Genomic DNA, 27,812 nt, shown 5'->3' on the forward strand with positions numbered 1-27,812 from the left:
AACTATGACCTGAAAACTCAGCAGCAACACATTAAAAAATTCTTCACTACTTACAGATTCTATGGCTTTTATTAAGAAAATGAATGCTGTACTAATGAGCTGTATCTTATCATATTTCAATAAAAGTGTGATTTGGAACTGCCACAGAAACTGCAATGCTTAATAAAGTTCACTATTGTTTTACTGAGCAAGTCACAATTCTATTAGTTTTTGTTGCTATTGAAAACTTGCTACTGAAAACTTGGGAAAATACATTTACATAGGTAGCGCATCTCATTATTATTCACAAAGCTAAAGTATGCATTACTAAGGATTGCAAGTTGAACACAAATAAAGAAAAAATGCATAACTAAGATTGTTACAGCAATACTGAATTCTGTTATGTTACAAACAGTAATTAAAGTTATTTAGGACAATGTAATAAATTAAACATTATAACCTCGATTTTGTATTACCTGTCTTTTCATTGTTCAGATTTGCACTTTAAATGTTATGTTATCATAATTGTTTCTGCTACTGTTCTTGTCTCTACATATACAAAAAAGGAAGGATTAGATTGCCATCATCTGGAGTTGTGTATGTTCGTTTAGTTTTTTCAAAACTCCATAATTTTAAACAGCAGGCCTTTATAGATATGAAAGAAAAATAGAAATAGCACAATTGAAATACACAGGTTTGCAACGCTGTAGAAAATTCCTCTACTACAAAATAACATTTTCTGCTTACCTTGTATATGCCAAAGAAAATTTGTAATCCAGTATGTTATCTTACATATTTTTCCAAGCATGTCTACCAAGAATAAAACAGTTGAAAAATTTGCCATTTTTGAGTTACCTTGATTTTAAAAAGTCTTAATTTCCTGGCTTAAATGAAAAAATACATATTCTTCTCCTCAAGGGAGATAAAGTTTTGGAAACAGAAATAGGTGCTATTCAGTAAACAAATAAATAGTACTCAAAAGGAAAACATGCTAACTTGTACTTGGTAACGAATACACTTAAATTCAATGGATCTGAAATACTTATCCAAGTTTCCATAGTCATGGCAATAAGCATTTGTGAAATTTGTTATATTCCATAAACACCATCACCCAAGATACAGTTAAATATGGCACATTAGTCTTCCATATGCATCTGCTTTCTTTTACTAAACAGAAGGTTTTGCCATCTCAGTGACACCTTGCAAAACATGCAACTTAACAATGACTTTTTACAGAAAAATACAGGCCATGTTAGGAGTAAATTTCCAGGTTTGAACACAGTTATATTTTCTATGATGGGCTGGGATATCCTATAGCTAGGGTAGGTTGTTACACCCATGTTCTGTAGAGCTAGAAGAGGACAAAGCAAAAAAGGGACAGAGACAATGTTGCAGATCGAGAATCCCACATATATTTAAGGACAAACTTTAAAATTATTCAGCATGTAAGGTGAAAGTCTTCTAAGGTGTCAATATAGAAATCTGTCTGAAAGAGTCATCAGAAGCTCTTCAACCAACTTACAAAAATTTCTCTGGCAACTACTCACAGAAAGGTATTTTTTGGACAGGTGAAACTTCTTAATATATTAACTAGTGTTTACAATATTTCTGAATAGTTTCTTTTTAATATGTATGTTCTATAAGAAGTTTAATGTATTTGGTTTTTTTACTTCCCTTTTACAGCATTGGTTTGCCTTTAAATAGTCACAGGTATCTTGCACAACTCTTCTAGATTATTAACATTAAGCTTTGAAAAGCATACTTGGGGAGGAAAAAAAAAAAAAAATCCAAAAAAGAGAATGAGAGAAAAATCAAAATCACTGGAAGCAGAAATGATTCTTAACCATGTAAATGATAACAGCAACAAAAAAACCAAGATACTAAGATTTGTGCACACAATTGTCAGAAATTGTAAAGCTAACCAGAAGGAACAAACTGTAATATAAACATAATTCATCTTACTTGGATTTTGCCTCTTGCAACAATGAAGGGTCATCTGTAGCCAAATACACTCTTTTTTTATCAACGTGCATTCTGCGAGCAAGAAGTTCAAACCGCTCTTCAACATGGATCATATATTCTTCAATGGGATGAAATGCTGCCTCTGTTCCTACTTTGTCTGTCCTTCGAACGTGAACACTGGAAAAAGGCAGAAACTAGGAATTCAATTTATAAATACAATACGTACTTTAGCAACTGAAATTTTAACTTCAAATTTCAAGCCTGTGCTTTTAGAATGCACATTAAATTAAATCCCTACATAAAACAAGGAAGGATTAAAACTCATTGATGTCCATCCAGACACACTGACAACATGAAGTAAACTGTCAGTCTGTTCTTGAAAGCAATGTAATAATCTTGCAAAGAACGCAAAGGGTAAATAAAAGAAAAGAATGAAGAAGATTTAATTATAGCATACAAGGTATTCCTTTTGTGTAGAAGGTTAAGTTACCTGGTGTAGTTAGATAATGCTTGATCAATACAGTTCAAAAGCAAAATAGGAATATTTACATGATGGATATATTGGGACACCAACTACAGCGCAGGGTTTGAATGACCGTAGTTAAAAATGCATCTTCCCCATCTGCTTGAAACCTAAGAAGTCTTCAGATTCGCCACTGGTGAAGTGGCCTACCAACTCAATGGTCAAAAGCCAACTAATGTTTGGACAGAACTATTGTGTACTCCTACAAAAATAAAGATTAAGGATTGAAGGAAAATTCTGGCAAAGGAAGCAATATTTGCAGACTCTAGTACAGCAGCAGCAAAATTTTTCACATTACATGACAATAAAACCTTTCTTTCACAAGCTGCTCTTTACTGCCCATAGGTGCTTGCTTTCCTTCTCCCCATATCACCCCATACAGACCTTTCCAATTCATAGCTACTGCTAAGAAACAACAACAGTGAAAACATCAGCAGGAAAGGGAAAGGCACATACCATGTTCAGGTGCAGCCAACATTAAAATTAGTTGTGGATTATGGCATGTAAAATTTTTCCTCAAATGTAAAGGCTATAGGCACTTGAAAAGAAGACCCAGACAGAAAAGTGTCTGGAATACAAGCTGTAAGGCAATTCATGAATGAAATTCTGTATTACATTTCTAGATATGGAAGGACATATAAGAAAACCTTCTACTGAGCCGCCTTTCATATATCTGTCCAACTACAGGTAGGTAAGTATGCTGAAGAAGTACTTGTGATCAACTTGTATTATGCACAGTTAAAAAAAAATAACAGCTTCACCTAGAAAGCACCCTCTCTCCCCGCAAAATGCTTGAGGCTCTTAGATAACTATCATAAAACAATTTGTCCTGAACAGGAATCACTATATACACATATTAGACCACAGGCAGTTAAAAAGAAAACTGTGAAAGAAAATACCCACCCGATCACTGGATGTTTGAAACCAAGTTTCCTTGTAGCTTCCTCTATTTCTTTTTCTAACCAAGGCTGTGGACGAATCAAGTATTTCACAAACTGTGAGACCCACCACACTGCAGGATCCCCATGTACACGAATTAGCCTATCAGCCAGATCTTCAGGGATAGCCAATGGTAAATAAGGTGGCCGTGGGTGTAAGCTGTCAACAATGGGAAGTTCCACCACCTGAACATCCTTATCATTAGCCTCACCTGTTTTAAAAAACATACTAGGATGAGTCAAATAGTTTACTTTATTAATAAGCTTTAACATCAGCGAGTAACATCCCAAACATCAGCTAAACTGTATCTTCAGCTTCAAAAAGACTACCTAACCCTTGCTCTACTTTTTCAAAATAGCATTAAAGAAAATAATAAAAATCATAGTTTTAGACTAGATTTATGTACGAACTGTATCTTACAATCCACTCCAGTAGAACAAAGTTGAAGGTCCTTGAATTCTTAGCAGCTGGTAGTTAATAGAATATAAAAAGTGTTCCTGTTTATATGTTTGTACCTTTTTATATACAACTACACCATTACTGTGTGCTAAGGTTTACTTGGATAGACTTGTTATCTGAAATGCTTAAAATTCAGTTACTTGTTTAAAAGAAATATTTTAAGGCATAAGAAATTGTTAAAAAAATAACTATACAGCCCTGCTGCTCTTTTGAGTACCTTTTATTGCAGTAAATCTCAGCATTTCAGTCACCATTGGAACCACAGAACTAGCTACTCTACTGACAAAAGGGGAGAAAGGACAGAGAGAGAGACAATTCCTGTCTTGAAGAACTTAAACTATGAAGATAAGTAGCAAATTAAATAGATCAAGGAAAACAGCCAAGCACCATACAAGCATGTGATTTACATAAAGTAAGAATTTGTTATCTTTTAAATACTAACTGAAGTGGAATATACAGACGTTTTAGATGGGACTTTCATTCAGGGCTCAATAGCCACTAAACATTTTTTTATGAGTTTCTACAAATTAAACAAACGTAAGTGTATATAAAATGGATAATTCAAAGTTATTTTCATATACTGAAATAAGATATAATACATGACAACATAATACAAAGCATTACATTTTTGAAACATGGAACATTTCAGGTAAGATTTCTAGTGTGCTCATTTCCTCCAAAAGAATACTTTCATTGTTTACAGTGTTTACTGTAAAGATGGCAACTTCTCTGTTTAGTGCTCACCAGCCAGGAGAGAAAACTGTTCTAAATATAAGCAAATCAAACTCATACAACTGTTGATGACCAAGTAAACCTAATGGCTGAAAAAAATCAACTTAGTGCAAGGATAATGAGTTTTAGTTTAAGAACAGTTAAAAATCCCTAAGTTTAGAACACTTTTGCATGCACTAAAAGTAATTTCATTATTTTGTGACAAAGCCCTAGAAATATGACAATTGCATGTTTAAGTCATACATTGCCAGAATGCTACATTAACACCAGTGAGCCTAACAAAACTAGTCAAAATTCAACAGTAACTCTCTGAGACATGGTTATTTAAATAAGGTATGTTTATTATGATCAGGTATATTTTCAATTAATTTTTAATAGATTTGGAAAAATCGGTCTTCATAGATGTATCTATATATTAATATTTCATCACGGTGCTGTATAACACCACTATTAATGGGTCTTTTAGAAGAATTTCCAACAGAATATGTACTGCAGGTATGGATAATACTTTTTAATTCAAGAAGCCAATTCATATTTTTGCCATCTATTATATCACACTTACAGGAAAAGATTTAGTATAAGTTCATAAATTTAGTAAAAATACTGAGCGTTTAAGTTTTCTTACAATAAGATGGATAATATTTTATCAGTATGTTTTCAGAAAGCTGCAATAAATAAAAGCAGCCTGAAGCCAGGGAAGTGTTAAATCCAGTGCAGACGTGAAGTATTAGCAGTCTAGACAAGAAACATTTAGCTTGGGAATGGTATGAAAGAACATTGGAGGTTCCATCCTTTTTACCCTTTCCCCCTCAATTGAGAGTGGGGGAAGGAACAGGGTGGCAAAAGAAGCAGTAGCAATCTTAGCCAAGAGAAGAAAGAAAGGCCTCCAATCTTAAGTTAGAGAAGGAAATTCGCTGCAATTCTTTTTGAGGGGAAAAAGCAGAGATGCTAAGGTTTATACAAAAAGGTGAATTTTTATTACGTATGGTATCACTGACAAGTTTTTAAACTTCATTCTATCATTGAAAAGATATGTTGTTGTGTAAAAATAGCCATTTAGAAAGTCTTGCTATTGATAAAGCTGATTGAGCTTTCTGACCCACTATTTGGCATTCTGACCCTGAAAAGCACCCAATACATTGTTCCATACTATTCAAAGGATAAGAGCGTGCTAAAAATTTCCATGGTCTGTCTTAAGGTTTTGAAGAAAACATGATTGGCCAGCAATAACTAGGAAAGCTCTCAGCATGTATCAAACCAGATTAAAATATACTAAAATCACAAGAATACCAAAGAAGATTGTGAAGGAAAAAAAAAAAAAGAAACCACCATCAACAGATTTCAGCTTTGATTTCAGCTTTCAACTGTATGTGATATGTTGTTTGAATAGTAATGAAGTTGACAAAAACTTGCTGTGAATCCAAATCAGAAACAAACAAAATGTATTTCATTAAGGCAAAACAAACAATTTGGTTGTGCAAAATTAACTACTAGGTCAAGTGTTAATGAATTCACTTTGAGATATGGAAAACTACTTTTTGAGAAGGAACTGAAAATATCTTATGGTTATCTCACAGGGAAGATTAAGAGTCGCTTTGTAAAAATACACAATATGAGACCCAACAAGGGAACTATCACTGAAAGTATGGGTAACAAATGGAAAGTCATAAAATGAAATATTCACAAATACAGATCAAAGAACATGTTGTTATTATAATTAGAAATTTTGAAATGGTAACAGAAGCCCCTCATGCTTCAGGACTTTTGCCAGTTACTAACTGTTGACAAAATAATTCTGACACACAGAGTGTTGAGACAACGCATGTAACTGTTTTTTAAAAAAAAAAAATTTAAAAAATCAAACGATCAATACGGTCATCCCTATTTTCAACAATGTTCCATTTTGTTAATGGTTTACATAAAATTAGAAGTGGGCAAATCTATTTAATCCAAACATACAAACTTCTGATAAAGCACAGCCATTTGACATCACTGATTACAACACCTGTGTAATAAAACACACAGATGTGTGAACAATTCTAGGAAACTTTTTGACAACTTTCTAGTTTTTATTACCTTTATAATCATTCTGAACAACGAACAAAAAACTTCCTATTAGTCTTCACTCACTTTAAAGTATAAGATAGCAGATGCAGTAAAAGGAAAACTTACAGCAACTGTTTGCCTTTGTCCTGGACAAAAACAGTGAAAAGTAACTCTTTAGTAACCTGAAGGACTAAACAACTCACTGCAACAGCCATATAGGCAAGTGACAGCTTTCTTATCCTACTGCTCACTCTTCTTCCCCCCCCCCCCCGCCCCCGCCCCCACCCCCACCCCCGCCCCCCCCAGTGTTCATTGGAAGATTCCTAATAGGCAATGGTCTTGTCCTATTTTCAACAGGCATAGTTTAAAAAACTTTCATGGACATTTTTGGATAGCAGGATGTTGTTTTAGTTTACTCAGAAATAAGCTGCAATCAAAATAATTGATACAGTAGATAACCAAAACTCAGTCAGATCGACAGGCAAGCCATATACATTACAAAAACATTAAGTCATTCTTGATTGATATGAATTGGACCTGATTGACATGATGAAACTGTGATTTGAACTATCAACATGAGAAAAAGATGTAAGCATTAGTATGGATTATTCTCTTTTATGGATTATCTGTTATTTAACAAAATACAGGTGGGAATTGGAACAACTGTGGTATTTTAAAATTTAGAGAATACATAGCTAAAAACTGAAGAAATGTGTGGATAAAAAGATCGTTCTTATTTTTAAACCAGTTTCACTATCTTCAGTTGAACAGCTACAATTCATATCAATCAAGAATGACTTAATGTTTTTGTAATGTATATGGCTTGTTATAGGTAATTTACATTTCAGCAATACTTTAAGCTACTTCTTCCAATGTGATTCATTTTGCTTTTACTGTTGCCAAAATTTGCCTCTATAATTCTATTTATAGCTTGTTTAAGTTTCATACAATTCCAGGCGTTATTTCTCAGTTTGGATTAACCTAAATAATTGTCCTCCAAAGTTCTGCAACTTAATCCATTTTTCCTTCACTGAGTAATCAAAAGGTCAAGTGTTTTTGTAATAGTCATAAAGTACCGCAATATCGATAACACTCACTCTTTTACCATAACAACATACTCTGGAGGAAAATCACGGACTTGCAAAGAAATTGATTTTTTTATTTAGATGACCCATGCCAGCTGCACCACCTAGTTCTTATTTATCACCATTTTTTGGATATGTTCATCACTAATAGATCTGTAATACAGTTTCAATTTCCAGGAGTCCCACTGATTACTTTTTAAATACTGAAATGAACTGTGTTATAAAAAGCATAACTTTGTTTCCCTGCAGTACCTTAAAGCCCATTTAGAAACTTTTGCTATTTGTATCTTTCATATCAACTTTGAAGTGTGAAAAACGTTGGTTTGGCTCAAAAGGACCTTTGTAATTTTGTCTTTTTACCTTACCTTACTTCCTGCCATCTAACCATTGGCTTAGACCTGCATTGGGATGAGCATTTTTGTTGGGTGTAATTACTTTGCATGCCAAAACATCAACCTCGTTTCAAGTAACAATCAATACTATTAGTTAATGTTAACTGAAAATCTGTCTGAGCACTTTATTCATTCTCCTATTATTTTGGAATTTGTCATCTAATTTCAAAGTATTCTTTCAAGGAGTTGTCCTTAAAAGTATGCTAAGGAACATTGTGCTAAGGACATTCCTGTTGTGTAAATGAGAACTTCAATTTAGTTTCAGTTTGTGTTGCTAGAAACACAATTGAATAAACTCAAATAGAAATGGAATAGCTTCATTGCTTTTCTGGTTTTATAATATAGACTTATTTAAGCTGATATCGACTTGCATAGACTAATCACAGCTCTACTTAACTAAGCTCCACAACCTGAAAGACTTACTACCAATTTGAAACCTCACCCCAACTGAGTGAACAATTCTAAATTCAATCACACAAGATACGTCAGAGTGCTAGGAATACCATTAGATTAGCACAGGATATGGTGAGAGGGATTCTCACAAAGCTCTTCATTGTCTTGCTGGCTACCGTTATGTATTGGCAAAGACACCAGGTTCATGGCTCATCAACTTCAATGATATTTTAATGCTTTTCTTTGCAAAGCAGACAAAACAAACAATGGAAACTATGCAAAGTTCTGGTGTCTTATGCTATTCATGAATTGTTAACTAGTTCAGAAGAAAGAAAAAGTATGCTTTTATCTGTTCTGTGCTGCAGGCTACATCTCCTACAACTATCTTTTGGGCATTTCCAAACATTATTAGTCACCTAGTAAGGGCATTATGCCATAGTTGAATTATAAAATTGAATTCAAATGAGATGAAGAATCCTATTTTTCTTTTAAAGTAGTCAGTGTAAAATATATCCTGTATATTTAAGTGTTTGTTCTCTAAGATTTTGCTTTGTGTATTTTTAATACAAAGGTTTTGAACTTGGTTTCTAATTACTTTCTCACTAGTGTTCCACTTATTAATTTTTTTTAATCATCGTTATCTAATCAAACCTTTTAAGGCAGGCAAGCATTGAATAAATTTGGTGCAATTCAGTTTTAAAGAAACTGAAAATACAGTCCTTCTCCGTGCGCCCCCCCCAGTTTTATATGCCATATGGGCAGTGTTGTCCCATTTGTCATCCCAAGAGGCTGATTCTTGATACCTTCAGGAGGGAATAAACCAAAATGTTTTCAAACATACCAACATGTCTTCTATTACTTTTCTCAACCCAGCACTCCCAAGGCTTTTTTCCTGCATACTTTCCTCTTCTTTCTTGTGCAACTCTTGCAACTACCCTCACATACTCCCATGTATCTTCCCACTCTCTGTACTGTTTGCCTGTTAGAAAGTACCATCTGTAATCAGCCAGTCACTGCTTCTCACTTGCTGGTAGGTCTGATTATTGGCTTGAGCAGCTGTATACACATACCCAGGCTATCTATTTTGAGGACTTTTGAGAGACCTTAACAAGACCTATTTCTTTCAGTCAAATTTGGCCAAAATTCATCCAATACTCAGAACTTGCACTAAGTTAGGATAAAAAAAAGGAACAGATAGAAAGGTACAGCATGATGACAAAACCTTTGCTCTCACAAGAAACCTGGCTAAAACAATTCTCTGCTGAAGATACTATTTTATCAGCTCCCTTCAAAAAAAGAAAACTTTGATGGCAGTCTTATTTCTGCTCCAGCAAAAACCCTACCTTCCAGAGCTCCTGAACTACCCACATGTCTTTGTAACACAAGTTCCACTGACTTTCAATAGTATTTATTTTCCCATATCATTCCAGTTCTTTGAAAATCCTACCCATAATCAAAACCACAATGTAAAGATAAACAGTGCTCTTACTGTCCTAATAAGTAATGAGATTTCAATGAATGTTCTCCCTCTTGGACCTAATGAAAGCATGAACTCAGTGTTACTAATTTCTGTATTTGAAATAGCTATGTCTCTAGCAAAACTAAAGCAGTAGCATCTACTGACAGCTTTAGGGCCTCCATTCCCTTTTTTAGTAAGCTCAGGTGAGCTGTATTATAAAGACCTATATTTGTCTTTCACTCTATTGAAAACTTCTCATTACTTATCAGAAGTTTTTTATGGCCATTGTCACATCACTTTGAGAGAACATTGAAAAGGAAAGATTTTTCCCTTCCTCAATTGTTCAGATACCCAGCATGCCAGCTGAAAAGTTTACAGATGAAGTGTATGATTGCCTTCATATAACAGTCAGTGAAGGCATTTTCAGCAGACTGTCAAACTAAGTAGAAATCAAGAAGCTTACTAGTAATTTATTTTTCCTTTTATCTTTATATATTCAAACTGCTTTTGAACATAACCCCATTTCATCTAAACAGCCTATATGAAAGGGGTACCTGTCTAAGAATAGCTCCAGCTCTGTGGCTACCAGAAAATACCATAAAATGTATTTGCAAAGGCAAATACAGTTTTATAAATGCAAGGGGTTTTGCCATGTTATCCAGGTTTAGTCATTCATGCAAAGAGTAGTCAGAACTGATCATTTAAAAGTAAGATCTTACATAAGGATAGCTGAAATAACTTGGGAAAACATATAGAAAAGATCTTTACAGCAATATTGAAGAAAAACTAATTCTGGATTTGATTAGAAACAATGCCACTGAAGCTTATTCTCTATTTCAGTATAATGTTAATTACTATAGACCTGAAAATACTTACAAAAACTTGCTTTGAATATTAGGTTGTCTTTTCTGGAATAGAAGATAAACAACTTACTTTTATAATGATCCTTTAACAGCTGCAGGGACTTATCTGCAGGGACTGATCTCTGGTGTGCATATGCTAATTGGACATATGCACATATGAGCCTGTAACAAGCGTGTATAAGCATGCAAAAACCAAGACAACCTCAAGACAATATTTTAGGAGACCTAAAAGTTTTCAACAGGTCATGAGAATGGAGCTTAATATTCAGAATTAGCTGGGCAGGCATCTAGTGGAGAAGGGCTCCCAGTTTAGACAAGACATTTACTGTCTTTTTGAGCTAGTGGTTTATAACTTGAGCTCCCAATCTTGTCCTAATTTGAACAGTTAGAGGACTCTTCTTTCAATGAATTAGTAAAAATACCTTCATATGCAAGTCCAGATGGAACACAACCCTCAAGATGAATGTAGACAAAAAGACATTTTAGTTAGCCACAAATAAAACAGCAGAGAAAAAACCGCTATGCTGTTGGAAATTCCTATCAGTGAGGCACACCTCACCTTAAGAGTGCATCTGAAGGAAACAGAGAAACAGGGACACATTCTGCTTCATGTGGTCTACTAACATAAAATGGGGAAAACCAAGAGTGTAACCCTGCAATAATGGAAAAGGAAATTTTTCTGGTCTTCAGTCATACCATGTATGCCCATTTTCAAGTGGTTTATCATCTGAAAACAGAATTTTGTATTTTCCAAAGAAAGTAAGTGGAAAATGTAATGGAAGAATCAATAAAAACCCCAATATAACTCACATATAAATATAAAAGTTTTCTCCATAACTATTACAGTAATAAAGTATTATTAATTTGCACACTATTAGAAACTTAAAACCACTACTGTGTCTTATAGGAGTTAAGGGCATTTGCAAACCAAATACGTATGTCTTTGAGATTTGTCCCAGGACTTATGTAATAGCAGATAAAGGAAAATAGGTTCTAATGATTTCTCTACAAAACGTGTCAGATGGCATTCATGGACATGTAATGCCAAAAATATGAGATTATAGTAAAGGTTTCTTCCTTGGAATATTAAATATTCATTTTTTCATATGAAATGTTAACAAAATAAATGTGTGTCTTCCAATGTAGGTAGAAGACCAATGTAATAAAATGCAGTTTTCAAATTTCTTATCTGTTCACAACAATAAGAGAAAGCAGTGGGCTGAGGGCCTAAACATTGAGAAACCGAAATATAAATTCCAAGAAATTATTTCTGCCTTAAGTTTTGGTATAGCTTTCAGTTATTTCACATGGTCAAAAAACTGTATTCTGTACCATTTGCCTACTTAGTTGATTCTTCATGTCTAACAAAATATATAGCAATAAAAGCATCTTTTCAGTATGACATTCTGAATCTATACAAGAAGTAAATGTTGAGTAATTAGCTGAAATTTTTAGGTTGTTTTTTATTCATTACTCAAATGCAAAAAGACAAGAACCCTTTAGGATTTGTTAAAGTTATACTGAAATGAATAAAAAGTCCAGCCTTGAACTACAGCCTCTCTATACAGAATTAATAGTAACTGCATTGGTAGAAAAGATGACCCCATATTAAATGACACTTTCCCAAGTATCAGACTGATAACCCATAGTGCTGGAGGTGCTCTGGGATGCCTTTCATCTGGAAATGGTGATAACCATTTTCAAGACATAGGAAGGGTTTGGATGAAATATTTTCATGACTTGAATTTGACCCCACAGCTGCCAGTTCAGATTACACTTGTTTAAAGATTACTTCAAAGTCAGTCATATTACTTAACCATAACATTGCTGACACTTTAATGACTAGTGTAATGCATTAGAAAGTAATTTGAAACTTGAATGCAGGTGATAATTTCCCCAATATCTGAGAATGCTTCAGCTTGGATTGAAATTTATGCAGCCAAACAAAGAACTCAGATTAACATTTGAAACTTCGTAAAGATTGTTTGAGACCCAGCATATTTCTGAGATAATTTTACTCTCGATTTGCCTAATGCTGTCTGTTGATATCCAAAACCAACAATTTTTTTCATTTGAACACAAAACCCACTTACATTCTTCCCTAGGTACATGCTACAGTACAACTTTTCAAGTACAGAATGGTTACCTTAAATCAAATAAAATCCAATAAACTCTAATATTAGGTCAATTTGTAGCTTTCTGCTTATGGAACAATTCTTAGAAGAGTGACAATAAAGAAAAAAACTTCTACAGTTTGTTAATGGAAACCTGGCATTTGTTTACCAATCATCCATGATTTAATGCTTGTGAGAAGAAAAGTTTGCAAATAATCACTAAGCTACTAGTACTAGTTTTGCTAGTATATTGGGGCAACATCAATCTTTTAGGAAAATGGGAAAGCCATGCTTCAAAAGGTAATATTTCATATGGACAGCATAAGATATGCGATCAGGTATGTGATCAGTTATTGGTACCACTGCAGAGAACAGAGCCAAGAGTCCTCCCCGCCTGCCGCCCGCCCCCCGCCTTCATGCACTCCTTAGATTTCCAGGTCTACAAAATATCAGCAGTGCTTCAACCTCCTCTAATGAAGAAATGTAGGGAAGTAAGTCCCTACTATTTTGAAAAGAATTATTTCAGTGGACACATTTATTCATGAAAAAAAAATCTCTTCTTCTAGGTTACCTTCATTCACTTCAACATACTTAAATAATTCTCTTTGAACAATGCATTTGCTAGTCTGCTTATGGTCCTGCCCATGCATGGAACTATTATCAAACAGTCAATCGCATTTTATACAGACTAAAGCTAAATTAACAATGACATAAAGAGAACTCATTGTACAAAATCTCTGCCTTCTTGCTCCTTGAGCATTATTGGATAGATAGCGCAATTATATACATCAAACATTAAAGAAATATATACATCCTTACTTCTGCCACTGGAAAATTTACTTAACAATGGCTGTATTTAAAAGCAATGTATTCCCTATTTATCTCCCATCCTGCTGCTGACATGGAAAACAACCTCTAAGAACACCATTCCTTTATCAAGAAAAGATTTACTGTACTTCCTCAAACAATTAAATGAGAACCAATAGTACACTTAGCCTATATAAATGGCTTAATCAGAATCAACATTCAGTACTGCGCGCTTCATTGATTATAGTGTGAAAGAGCACACAAATGTATTTTATGAGGAACCTATTAAAATACAAACTGATTTAGTTTAGTATGGCAGATCTGGGATTACACAGGTGAACTTTGTGTCACAAGTTGTAAGACTATGTTAAAAGCATTGCTACAAAAAAACCCAAAACACCAATCAAAAAAAAAAACCCCAAAACAAAAACCAAAACCCACTGGAAGACCAAAGGCAAACATTCTTCTATGTAAGAACAAAAGAAATAAAGCTAGTTACAAGAATTTACTGCATCTCCTGTAATTCTGATTTCAGATCATTCAATCTTTCAGGAATAAGCAGAATGACAGTGTACAGCTACTTGATTTTAATACTGATCACACTTAACAGTCTTTGTGAAAAAGTTACAGCTATTTTTATACTTTCTCATATTTTTCTGAAAGAAAATTCTTGTGAAAGCAGCTGTGCAGAAAACTGAACTATGTAGTTTTTCTACTTACACACAAAAAATGAAAAATATTGGCAAAAACACCACATCAACAGGGCTTTACTCTGATCCCCTCAGAGGGGGATTTCTGATCTGGTCCTCTCTCTGAAAGAGGGGACAATAGCATTCAACTTGCTGTGTTCATGCAAGCCTTTCTGCATCTGGAAAGGCTGCCAAAATAGGGGTCAACAGCAGCAGTGGCTCAAGAAATCCATATACTTATTTCAGAGATGCACCCAAACATCCAGTCAGACTGGTTTTGAACCACAGATATGACCTTGTGATCTGAAAATGAAAAACCTTACTCCCAACGTACATCAATTGAGCCACCCAGTTCCTTTAGTATTACCATTTAAACAGGCACTCTCTAATACTGAAGGTGAAATACTGAAAAGCAAATGTTAATCACACACAAAGTTTAAGCACAAGTTTTTAGGCAAACATATCACTGCAGTATACTGGCCACTGGATGTATTTCCACACCTCCTAAATAGCAATACATACCCAGATCTCACCACAAGTGTGTAGTTCAGGGTTGTTCTTCCCCACTACCTGGCCTTTATCAACACAGACTTTTACCTGCTATTCTGTTCCACAGTCACTTACTACTGCAAGAGCCTTCTGTAACTCTTCACAAAGAATTTTCACCTTCACTAACCAAAATACCTTATTATCATGAAGAAATATTGCCATCTCATATTCTCTCTCTTTGGCCAGATGATACACAAATATGTTGAAGAGTAAAGTTTGCATCAGTCCAGGCTGGTGACTTACTCCTCTAAGGGATATTAATCATTAATTTCTACCCTTTCCCTCAGAACTTTCTTTTAACACAATTTTATATACATGAGGAGCATCTCTTCTATCTCATGGTAGTTTACATCTGGAAGCCTTCTGAAGTGCTGCCTTGAAGTGCAAGATATTAAATGAACTCAGACTTCCATGCCTACCTATTTTTTGCCTCTTTCAAATAAATCCACTAAATTTATGAGACATTATTTCCTTCTATAAAACTCTCATTTGCTCTTCTCCACTATAACATATTTTTCTGTGTAGCCCCTAAATTGATTCTTCGTTACTATTTCTGTTAATTTGTCCAATACAGAGTCTGTGATTTGCTGGAACCCTTTTTGAAAATTGGTATTCCTTCAGCCACCTTCCACTGTTCCACAGAACAGCAATTATAAACAAAAGGAATAATAAACAAAAGGAATTATAAACAAATAGCAATTATAAACAAAATATTTTGTTGTAAAATTCTTTTAATGACACTTGTTTGAGAAAAAGCATCCGAAGTGTCCCCTACAAAGAAATTCCAGCATGGGAGCCTCCCTAAGCCCTTTCATAATGAATGTGGATGTGAACGATTTTCATAGTTTGTACTACAGTCTTGTCTTCTTTCAGTGTTCCTTTCATCCCTTGATCATCTATTGGCCCTCCAGATTTTCTGGCAGGCTTCCTTATTCTGATGTGTTTGAAAAAGGATTTATTATCAGGTTTTTTGCCTTTAGCAAGCTTCTCGTCACAATCTTTTTTTGGCCTTCCTTACCACGTTTTCGTATGTAATTTGCTAGAAATTACATTCTTTCCTATTTTTCTCACAAGATTTGTTTGGGGTTTGGTTTTTTTCTTTTTTTCTTTTTTTTTTTAATGCCTTTTAACAAAATCAAGCAACTTCACCATATTTGCCTTTTAAAAATAAAGGTTTTTTTGACAGGTGGTGTGAGTTTGGTCCATGTTTTATGTAATCTCCATGCTGCTTGCAAGTATTTAGTCCCTTTTCATAAGCAGTCTGACTTATTTTTTATGTAGATCCCTTTTTTAAATGAAACATTGTAGTGGATTGTTTGGATTTTTATTTATTGTTATTTATCTGTTATTTTAAGCAGACATGGCTATACCTCTGCTGCATGACATCATCTGTCATTCTCACATAAAGTACTGTGAGTACTGAAACATCCCATAAGTTTCTGACATGCTATTCTGGCTATGCACACATTTCAAATCAGGAATTTCAGCCTCCCATTCTATTTCTAGAATTCTGTTTCTTCTGGCAGCTTCTTATCACCACAGCAGAAAATATTCCTCCGCAACAATACCAAAATTGCAAGCTGAAGGCAGGACAACTCTATGATATCACTCAAAGTCTCAGTTATGTTTCTCTTCCCATTTTTTCTCAGTTTCATCCCTCTGTCTGGAAAAGAGTACTTTTTTTTGGAGGTCTGTGAGGTGCATGCACAGAATATAACCTTACAAATGATACATAGTGTCCTAAACTGAGCAATCCCTACACTCACCCAAGCTAAATTCAATTCACCTGAATTCTGCTTTCTAAGATTTCTAAGATGCAAAGATAACTTTGTCATTTTATCTTAGATAAGTAAATGGCCACTTTAGGTTTCCCCACCACCACCACCACCACCAAATTCACTTACCTGGTTTCTCTTATTCAGTCTTCCCACCTAACTTCCACTGTAGCTACAAAATGTTTAAGAGTAGTATACCAATAAAGCAAGCCAAATGTCTTAACACATTTTCACTGGAACATATCAAGTATTGACAAGATACTGTATGTATATATATTAAAAAAGAAAATCAAGGTTGTGAAATAATTAAAATCTGCATATAATCGCTTTAGAGCATATAATGGATTTTTTTTTTTTTTAAGATAACGGTAAGTGTTTTTTATGTCCAACAGTGGGAAAAAGTAAAATTAAAATGTTAATCGGAATGCAGACTATTAAACCCAAACTTTAAGGTGTTTTGCAAGAGGTGCCATGAGAGATACTATACTGTCTTTCCATGTAAACTAATCTCTCATTCCCCTGCATGTTATGGGTTTAAAAAAAAAAAAAAACAAAAAAAAGGAAAGTAACACAATTGTAATAGTGAGTTGCACCCAAGAACTTAAAATTCAGTATCTTCACTTGCATAAGGAACTGCATTTTGATATTGTAGGTGAGATGGCATTCACAGACATGTAATGACAAGAAAAATGAGACTACATAATAAAGATTTTCTTACAATATTAAATTATTATTGATCATGCAACACTTTAATAAAGGTATATCCTGCAGTAATATCTGAATGTTTTGCATTGTACACAGGGTTTTTAGACAATTTTCAAAAAAGTTAATGATGTAAATAATAATAATAGCAATTAAAAAATTGCATTTTTCAACAGAATGCTATTTGCAAAAGCACGCTTTATTTCCTAAGCAGTTTCATTTTAGACCCATAGCTAAAAACAAAATCTTTTCGTTAAAATCCACAAATAGTTAGCTAACTACAACTGGTAATATTCATTACATATCAAGTTTACTCTAATAAATGGGTGCTACATAATATTCTGTTTATTCTGTAATTTAGCAATATTCTTCCAGACAGAGTGCTATCATGGAGTAAAGAATGTTTCAGTTCTAATCGTGTTTTCTCCTTTACCCTTCTAGTGTTTCACCCCATAAGCAGGAGAAAACAGGATTGGGGTTTTAAGGACAGAATAATCCTAATTGCAATGCTGGCCATAAAATTTGCTGGAAAATTATCCTCAGTTTTCCTAAACTGACAAAATACAAAGCAGAGAAGTGCACAAAGTGAATTTTAACATCAAAAAAAATGCTGGACAATGGTTAATGACTGCAGCATTGTAGATGACTGAGCCTAAAAAAACATACCAAGAAGTGAAGTGCTGTAACTGTAGTACAGATTGCAACAACTGAAGAAAGTATCTATAATAATAAAAAACAATATCTTTTTATGTTTTCTTTTTTAAGGAATGTATTGTATTCCTGAAATTCTTACTATGCTCATATTTAAAAAACTGACATGGACCGTGTTTAGAGTCTTGTTCATTTTTGAAATGGCATGATGTTTTTAACAGATGGAAACGTATATAAGGCTGACATAGCAAATAATATAATAACATATGAAGGACAAGTTGAGTAACACCAAGTTAATTATGAATTCTTAAGGAGATAACTACGTATGATGTTGATGTATGTTGATAGCATGTTGATAACTCACAGCATTTTAGTTAACGTGACATCATCCAAGCATTTTCTGACTGTGACACTTCTACTCCTTTTGCCTGTAGTCCCTCCAAAAAAGTCCTTCTGAAGATTTCTGTTTTAGTCTCAGGTCTCTGAACAGAACAGTGCTGTTCTATTTCAAAACCTGCTTCTGTATTTTACTACTTGATCCTACTTCCCCAGGTACAGAAACTACTTTCGTGAGTATCTTCATTTCTCTGCTATGTCTGCAATGAATGCCAGGCTACTAAACAGTAGGATTGGATTATAACTATGAATAACTTTGCTGTATACTATATTTAAAAATTAAGACAAAAGTTAAATGCCTTCATGCGGATTTCACTAGGTATAAAGTTAGTCACTCTACTAATATCTTCTGCTGTGTCTGTCTTACTGGTTCTAATTCTGACTGCAAGATTTTACAGTCTATAAGACTATCTCCCTCAAAAATACCTGTCGCAACAAGGCTTTTAGGAGCTTCTGTAACAGAAATAATAATTAGAGACACCATTTTCCAATTTTCAGACAATGACCTATATTATATAAATGTAGCTATGACAACAACTAATATATTCTCAAGATGAACTTGAAATAATTTTTTTTCTGATTTTGGACAGCCACATTTTCATATCAAGTAAAAAGCTGTAGCAAGAATTTTAAAAAAATTAAAATAGTGTACTTTGGGGCTACAATTTAACTTATTTTAGGGCTAAAGGAAGCCTGGACTCTTCACTTTTGCTGCAATGGGCATATGATCTAGATAAGTAAACCCTTTTTAAAAAAGGATAAAGGGAAAAAAAAAACAGGAATATAGTTAACAGTTTTCTTTTTGTTACACAAGGATGTTGGAACTGAGTTCAATTATGTTACCAGATATCTTCTAAATACAACTTTCTTTATAGTTATGTGAAGATTTTTTTTTTTTAATATATACGACAACTTACCTTTCCAGAAACTGTTCTCTATGTGAATAAAAGTTAATGAGAAACAGTTCATAGCAGGAAAAACCTACAATCTTCTCTACCCACAGTTCAAAACAGGATCACAAATCATCTTTTAAATGACTTGTATAAGCTACAGCAAAGCATGCTGTTCAGTTTCTCTGAGATCCAGAAAGCATCAACCTATGTTTTATAAAGGATGAAAATTTCATAAAAAGCAACACTAAATACTGACTTCAATGATAAAAAATGTAGTATGCCCAATTATTAACTTAAGAAGTGGTAAAACTGAAAAAGACATACAGTACTTTAGTACTTTATCTGGTCTGCTGGTGGTAACACTAGCATAAAGATATGTCAATTTAAAAAAAAAAAAAAAAAAGGGCAATTTCTTTTACTTATGTCTCATGACACGTAATTCCTACCAGGAAAGAATGTAATTGCTTTTGGAATATACTGAAATCTTTGCCTCATTACCCCCTGTGTGATTTTGAATTCACCTCTATCAGTTTCATTTTTATTTCTGAATATTACATACTCAGAATATTTTTGATTCAAAGGCTTCTAATCAGAACAGGACTTCAAAATGTTTCAAAGCACCTTAACTTTAAAGTCAGTTTTTATCCATTAGAAAAGATCTTTTTCCATTTCTAACTCTTGAAAGGAGATTTGCAATGACCTCAAAGACATTATGTATAGTAAACCAGGCTCAATAACACAAATCAATCTCTCTCCCGCTCCATCCCACCTCTCTATATGTAAAGTGTTTTCCTTCACTGTAAGATTAGCTGGTTAAATGAATTTGACATCCATTTGTCTCTAAGACTTTGCTTCTTTTATTCCACTAACAGCGTTGTTCATGCAGTTAAGCACTGATATGATATCTGAAAGTGAAAAAGGATTGCCATGTGCTCAAAGACAACATCTAACTCTTGAGTTATATACCTTGTGTTTCTTTTCATGGATTGACTCACCTCGCTCAAAAAAGTAAAATGCACATTTTAAAAAACGTGTCAACTTATTTTTCCTTTTGTTTTTCTGCTGTTCCAATCTCTTGAGCAACAGCAGGTAAAGGACTGTTCAAAATAAATTACTCTACTTGTGCTCATCCAAGGCATAGCTACTGAGTTGCTGATGGCTCTGTTCAGCCTTCCTCATCCTTGCCGGTTTACTGCATACCAGATCACAGCTTCAACTGGGTCACTGAAATCACAATAACCTTCTATGCCACACATGCAAAATATTAAAAGATTGAAAGGGAGATAATCCAGTTTTCAAGAACACACATAATCTTGATAAAACAAAGACTTGCTGATGGAGTATCTACCGTATCCCCTGAATAAATTATTACAGTAGTCAGCAAATCTCTCTGCAAAAAACAGACTGTATTTCCAATCTGAATTGTCCAGCCACATGCTTTTGTCTAAAAGTAGAAACTTTTCCCATATAGAAATGCCTATAAAATGTGGCAGGACCAGCTTTTTAAACTTGCTTCATGTTTAAATTGAATTATGTTCTTTAATCTCTCACTGTAAAGCAGATGTTTCTGGCCTTGAATCAGTGCAGTTCTTTCTGAGAATCCTTTCATATATATCAATACCCATTCTGAAGGCCAGATAACAAAACTAGTGAGTGCGCTGCAGCCTGGCCATTGCAAGGCAAAAATAACTTCTTGCTACTATTCACTAACCCTTCACTTAGACATAAGGATCACACTTTGCTCTCTTAGGCTACTGCATTGCTCTGAAAACTCAGACCTACCTCATTAGAATTCTAAAGTCCTTTTAAGAGTTACAACTTTCTAAATATTTTTTCATGTTTATGGACACAAATGTCTTCATATAGAGCATCTTACAAAGCACCTTCACAATAAAAAATCTACACAATATCAGCACCTTGATTTCAAGATTAACACAACTGAAACAAAGGCAAAATACAAGACAGATTGCTGTTCTGCTCTGTTCTCTCAAATCGTCATTCCCCAGTATGCTTGACAGTAACATAAATTTGCTTGAATTAAAATGTAAATAATGAAAGTGCATAAAAAAGATACTAAGAATTAGAAATAGAAATGAATCAATTTTTTCTGCAAGATTTTATAAAGAAGAGAGGTATGGGAGCAAAACATAATTCATACAATTGTATACAAGTTGAAGGGGTTTTTAGGCTAATACTAAATATTCATCTGATTTACATTAAAAAACCTACTGTCAAGGAAGATCTAGTTCATGGAATGAAACTTCTTTACTTATTGCAATTAATTCTGCAGAACTTTCTATGGTTTGCATTTGCAATTTTCATTTAGTCCTTTTGATTAGTGTTGCCTGATTGGCTTTAATAAATTAAAAATTAATTTTGAGTACCCACAGTATTCTCTGTCTTGAATTATACATATAAACAGATTAGTTAATTCATATTTTAAGATTATAGTTCAATGAATACTTAAAAGCTGGCACTACCACCAAATGAAGAGCTCTGCCATTTTTTCCCCTCTGGGTACCCCTGCCTTAAAAGTATTCATTCATCAAACCATGGCTAGAGGCAGCAAAGTCAATATTCAAATGTAACCACAGGAAACTTTGTTTCAGGATTCCTTTTTCAAGTTCTCTTTCATCTTACTGGTTTGCAGGCCTTATGGGAAGGAGCACACACTATTATTTAAAACATGTAGACGGCTTCTTTACATCCACATCCCTTCATTCCCCACCATATAATGCAGTTATGGCTTCTAACTGTATATTAATCTGTTCTTTCTCTGAATCTTTCTTTTAATCTTTCCTTTCCCATTTAGTGTATTGTTTCTCTTTTTTATTTAGTTATTTAACAGCCCTCCTTCAATGTATTATTGGGGAATGCCACCAGGATATCATAAATCAGTAAGTAAAAACCGATAAAAAGAGGCCTACCCTGTTTTAGCATGTTGCTAAAACAGAATATTATGACCTGGCAATTAAAAATTTAAACCTGAATATAACTAATTATTTTAAAGTAAATTAATCAAAAATTTAATGATAAATATGTCTTCACAAGTTCTCTGTATTTTGACTCTGATTACTAGGAAGTCATACATACTTCTTATAAAAATTCTTACCCAAATTATTCATAAATAGTTTGACCACAGATATCAAGGGAAAATATAAGTTACAATTGCAGCCAACTTATAATTTGAAAATTAAAAAGAACATGCATACAACCATCTCTCATTAAGATTTTTTTTTTCTCTAGAGTGACAGTATGAAAGTGTTCGAGTGAAATGAAGGAAAATTCCAAAAACATGCTAATTTTTTCTGAAATATACAAGCTTAGCTTTTATGCCTAGTTAGGAGAGGACTGGACCTATAATATTTTAAAGATGCAAATATTCTCAGCTCATATAAGCCTCTTAATTCTTTGTAGAAGAGATTACTATCTAAATTGTTTCGCTGAAGATAGACTTCAGAAACCTCAAAACTTCATGTTGCTAATACAAATAAAAGTGTCAAGCAGAGGCAATTTAATTAAAAAGAAGATAAATGTACAGATTTAAACAATTTTCTTATGAAACACAATTTACTAAATTATTATTCTATGCACATCTGCAAATTACATGAAAGTAATTCTTTAAGATGATATAATTTGCTGACTTTTTGGCCTGTATCTGTTATTTACACTGATATGCTGATATAAGCATTCGCTTCTGTGAATATTTTTTATATATAATTAAAAAATTACTTTTATTAAAAACCCATATACACAGCATAGTAAGTACAATATGTAGGAGAAACAGTTTGTTTACGAGAAATGGAAATTTATACATTTCTATGCATTTTTATAAATTTGTTTTGAAAACCTAGAAAATCCCATGCTCATTTCAGAAGTTGTAGGGAAAAAAAAAATTAAAGGTGTGGTTTTGCAGATGAACTGTTTTTAATTACAGCTAAGAATTTCAGACTCATTTGTCCCTGTAAAGGTACAGAATATTAAAAAAAAAAAAAAAGATAAATCAAAATCTATATAAATTTAGAAAGACATAAAAAACATATAGAAATCTTCAGCAAGATAGAATGTCTTTCAAATTTACTGGCTCTTAAATATCCAGTGAAGATTCCTACTGAAGCCACACTGAGCTACTAAGAGAGATCAATTGTCAGTATCATTCTTCCTCAGTGATCATGCCATTGCGTAAGATTAGAATTTAACACAGTTTATAGCGCAAGCAGCTATCCAGTAGGCTAACCTTAGAAAGATTGTCTTTCATAGCTGAATATCTTCTATCTACAAGTTCAAATTAGTGGCATTCATTAATTTAAAAAAATTTGATCACATCAAGATATTTCATGCCTTCAGCTTTTGCATTATGCATCCTGATTTAGAAACTCATTTAAAACAACAAAAAAAAGTAGGGAGCTAAAAGGAAACATTATATGTACTTTCATCAGCAAGAGCCAATATTGTAGGAAATCATGATGTGTTTTAACAGATTTTCATGAAAATATATAGTCTTTTTAAGTCATGTGTGCATAAGTGCTCCAGAACACTGGTTTAAACCTTATTATGCTAAATGCAAGGCTCACAAAACTGCCTGCAACTAAATTCTGGGGTCACATAGAGCAGTCTGCCCAGAACCATGCCCTGATGGCAATTTCAGTTGCTAACTTTGCCAAACATGAATAAAACTTCAGCTGAAGTCAGTTTTCCATTTCTACTTATTTTTAGAAAACATTCAACCATTTCTAAGAATTAATTGTTGGACAAAATTCTTGTTCACAAAACCCAATAGAATTTTCAAAGAAAAGTTTTGTAGCATCTTGAAGCTTTGAAGAACAGATGTTATTTCAATGTGTAAATGTTGTTTTGATGCATAAATACACAAGTATGTTTACACACCATTGGATTTTGTAAATCTGAAAAAGTTAATTTGAGATCTCTTAGACTTTAATAGTTAAATTCTTTAAGATTCCATATGCACTGGGTATGTAGTGTCCTACTGAGAAGACTGAAGATTTTGATGTGTTCTGACTATCAACCACATGGAGAAAGATGTAAGATTCACCTGCATGTATGAGGACTCATATGTGTAACCAAAATAGGAGGAACTGACCCTTTCTAGGAATTTCTCTTCGACAGAGCTTACTCCTCACTTGCCTGCTGTTGTACTTTCACCCCCTTCTAAAGCAGCTGGTTCTGGACAGTGCCAGTTCATTAGGCTAAAAGACCACGTTATTATTAGTCATAATCAGTACTTCCCACAGTTAAACTCATTTACTAAGTTTGTCCAGATCACCCAGTTTATAGGTCAGGAGGACATCTACTCCAAACTTCTGCTCAAAGCAGGGTCAGACATAAGACCAGAACAGGTTGTTCAGGGCTTCAGCCAGACAGGTCTTGAGAGCCTCCAAAGATGGAGACTGCACACCCTCTCTAGGGAACTTGCTTGGCTGTATTCATGATGAAAAGGTTTTGCTTTTAATCAGCATTGTTCTTGGTGTGGTATCTACAACAAGGGCTTGGAAATGTTCTTTACCAACCACAGAAGACAGAAGACTAGCTTACTGAACTAGAGATGTGCGCTTGCTTTGGAAAGGCAAGTACTGCTTCTCCATTTTATCCTAACCTACAGTTCCCTATACCATTTTACCCTGCCCTGCCTTCCTCTGAATTCAGCAAGGTTATTGTATCTGAACCTTCTAAGAAGCTACAAACAGCTAATTAGAGGAATATTTTGAAGTAGAAAAATATTTGTAAAACCTCTTCCACAGAGATAGCTGTGGAAACTATGAGATCTGGTTGACACTTACACACATACAATGTGTTACATCAAGGAAATTTCTGCAAAGCTTAATTCTTGTTATGACTGGACTCAAATAGGCCCTGGGCTGAATTGTCCACTGCATAGGCAATTCTCCTTCCTCTATATATCCTCCATGGCACACTTCCTCACTAAACTGCTAATCAGCCAGATAACAAAGATCTTCAAGTACTACTGGATCCAACATGAATAAGAAAAGTTACTGATTCTCTGGAAAAAAAAGAACACAAATGACAAACAAAACAACACACTGATCTCAAAAAAACAACAAACCCCTAGCATACAACACAACTCCCAAGAATTTTCAGTAGGAAGTAAAATAACTATAAAGCAATCATTCCAAGTAGTACAATTGTTGAAGATACGGACACTTCCACTATATCTATAGTGGATTTAGACTGGATATAAGGAAGAAATTTTTTACAGTGAGGGTGGTGAAGCACTGGAACAGGTTGCCCAGAGAGGTACTGGAGGCCCCATCCCTAGAAACGTTCAAGGTCAGGTTGGACGGGGCTCTGAGCAACCTGATCTAGTTAAAGCTGTCCCTGCTCACTGCAGGGGGTTGGGCTAGATGATCTCTAAACGTCCCTTCCAACCCAAAGCATTCTATGATTCTATGTAACTAGAAATCCTTGAAAGGTATCCGTTCTGCCTATAATAGGCTTCAGCACTTAAATAATTTAAGAAACTATGAGAGGCACAATCACTGTGGAATGACAACTGAAACGTGAGACACTTGTCAGAACAAACAATTTTTCCCTGTCTGGAAGTAGCTATGGGACTGGCCACATGTTCCACCATTTCAAAGACAGAAAAACAAATGAAGTGAAGGAATGAACATCTACATTTTTCTTTTCTTCTCAGCATTGATGTTAATTTCCAAGCCCAGTGGCTAGTTCAGAGTTCTCCTGAAACACACTGTAACCCTGTACCTTTCAGAAATGAAGGAAGGGAATACTCCTTGTGACTCCTTTTATCAATGAAGACATCTCACTAAACTTACCTAGTCTGGGGTAAGAACAGTCAGTTGTATTCTTTTTGATAAACTGTGTCTTCCCTGCATTTATTGCAAAATTTATAAACTCCCACTGTAATACCAGTTACAGACTTAGAAAAAATAAGTATGCCTAACAAAAGAGTTAAATAGCATCTATGTTTTAAAAAGCTGACAATTGTTCACATGAAAATTATCTGTGCAGAAATTTAATTTAAAAAACCTCTTTCCTAGTATTTATCATACATTGAGAGCAAAAAGTTAGTACATTGCCAGCCATCTCCAGTTGTGCTGTATGCCTACTCAGTTTTGACAAATGCCTGAAAAATGTTTTAAATATATAGAAAAAACTATAAAACTATGCAGATGTTAGTAACTCTTCAAGATGCTGACTGCAAGAATTCCATTAAAATGAATGCTGTTTACTTTGAGACAAAGCTATCTGATCCTCCAAACATGAATGCCCATCTAGTTATTGTAGGAAAATTGTTCAGCCTAGTATAAGAATGGATCAGCTTACTGGTCTACAAATAAAAACATATGTAACATTGCCAGTATTTTTACAACCTCAGTTTCGAGTCAGTTCAGTTTACATTAAAAACTTTCAATATTTCATTATTTTGTTGATGTGTAAATGACTTTTGGATAGCATTTTCTTTGTATTTCTTTTGCTTTGTATTTGAAGCATGCTTTATTGTTTTAAAGTTTACCAACAACAGCCTCTATTTAATACCCTCTTCCCATAAAAATTGGATTCATATCTGCCAGGTAACACAGTGGCAGACTGCTGAAGGATTATAATTTAAATCTGAAATACAAAAATTTTGTATTAAAAAAATTCTCTGCCAAAGCAGAGGTATCTTAATAAGAATAATATTTTTTTTCAATACAGTAAAAAAAAAAAAGATTTAAAAGATGCTTATGTATACAATTGCAGTGATAGTCATTACACTCCACATAATGTTAAAGAAAGAGGTATCAAAATAGTCCTACGTGAATGAAACTGAAAAAAAAACCAAGAAACTATTTGAGTTATTACGTCTTACCTGACCAGTGTCCAGTAGTGGCACCTGATCTGTCAGTACACGTCTCGCTTACAGGCCTAAATACAGTCTCCCAGCCACCGGTAGCATAGCGCCAATTCTGAGACTCTAAAATGAGTGTTCGCTGAGTGCCATAAGCGATCATGAAGCAGTAGACTACATGATGAAGTTGACAACCATAGCCACAGCCTTTGTTGATATTACACACAAGTTTCTTAGCTTTGCTGCAATCCTTCGGGTTCTGTAAGTATGGATGAAAAAGAGAAGCTGAAGAGAAGATATACACAAAGGCAACTTTTTTCTGAACACCTGACAAATGTCATAAATCACACAAGTCATCCTACTATAATACATATCATATTAAAATGGATGAGGAAGCTTCAGCTCCATGAAAATTTTATGTGAATTCTTCACTGTGAACATGAACAGTTATTGAACATACTTCACTATCCTAATGTAAAACAGAATACCCTCAAGATTTTAAATTACTTTCTCATTTGTAAATCTGTCAGAATAAGCTAACATTTGGACTCAGAGTTCAGATTTCATCAACATGAT

The 27,812-nt window shown here is 34.1% G+C and overlaps 1 protein-coding gene across 2 annotated transcripts in view; it reads right to left on the bottom strand.

Moving 5' to 3' along the window:
• FUT8 (fucosyltransferase 8) overlaps nt 1–27,812 on the bottom strand; it is a 70,683-nt gene that overhangs the window by 9,841 nt on the left and 33,030 nt on the right. For both annotated transcript variants that reach the window (XM_075712675.1, XM_075712674.1), the window contains exons 5-7: nt 27,258–27,495; nt 3,368–3,614; nt 1,942–2,118 (exon numbers count right to left, since the gene is read on the bottom strand). In XM_075712675.1, coding sequence (XP_075568790.1) covers nt 1,942–2,118; nt 3,368–3,614; nt 27,258–27,495 — 662 coding nt within the window. The remainder of the gene's footprint in view (nt 1–1,941; nt 2,119–3,367; nt 3,615–27,257; nt 27,496–27,812) is intronic.

This window comes from Pelecanus crispus, chromosome 6 (assembly GCF_030463565.1).
Source record: "Pelecanus crispus isolate bPelCri1 chromosome 6, bPelCri1.pri, whole genome shotgun sequence".
In the NCBI taxonomy this organism is placed as follows: Eukaryota; Metazoa; Chordata; class Aves; order Pelecaniformes; family Pelecanidae; genus Pelecanus; species Pelecanus crispus.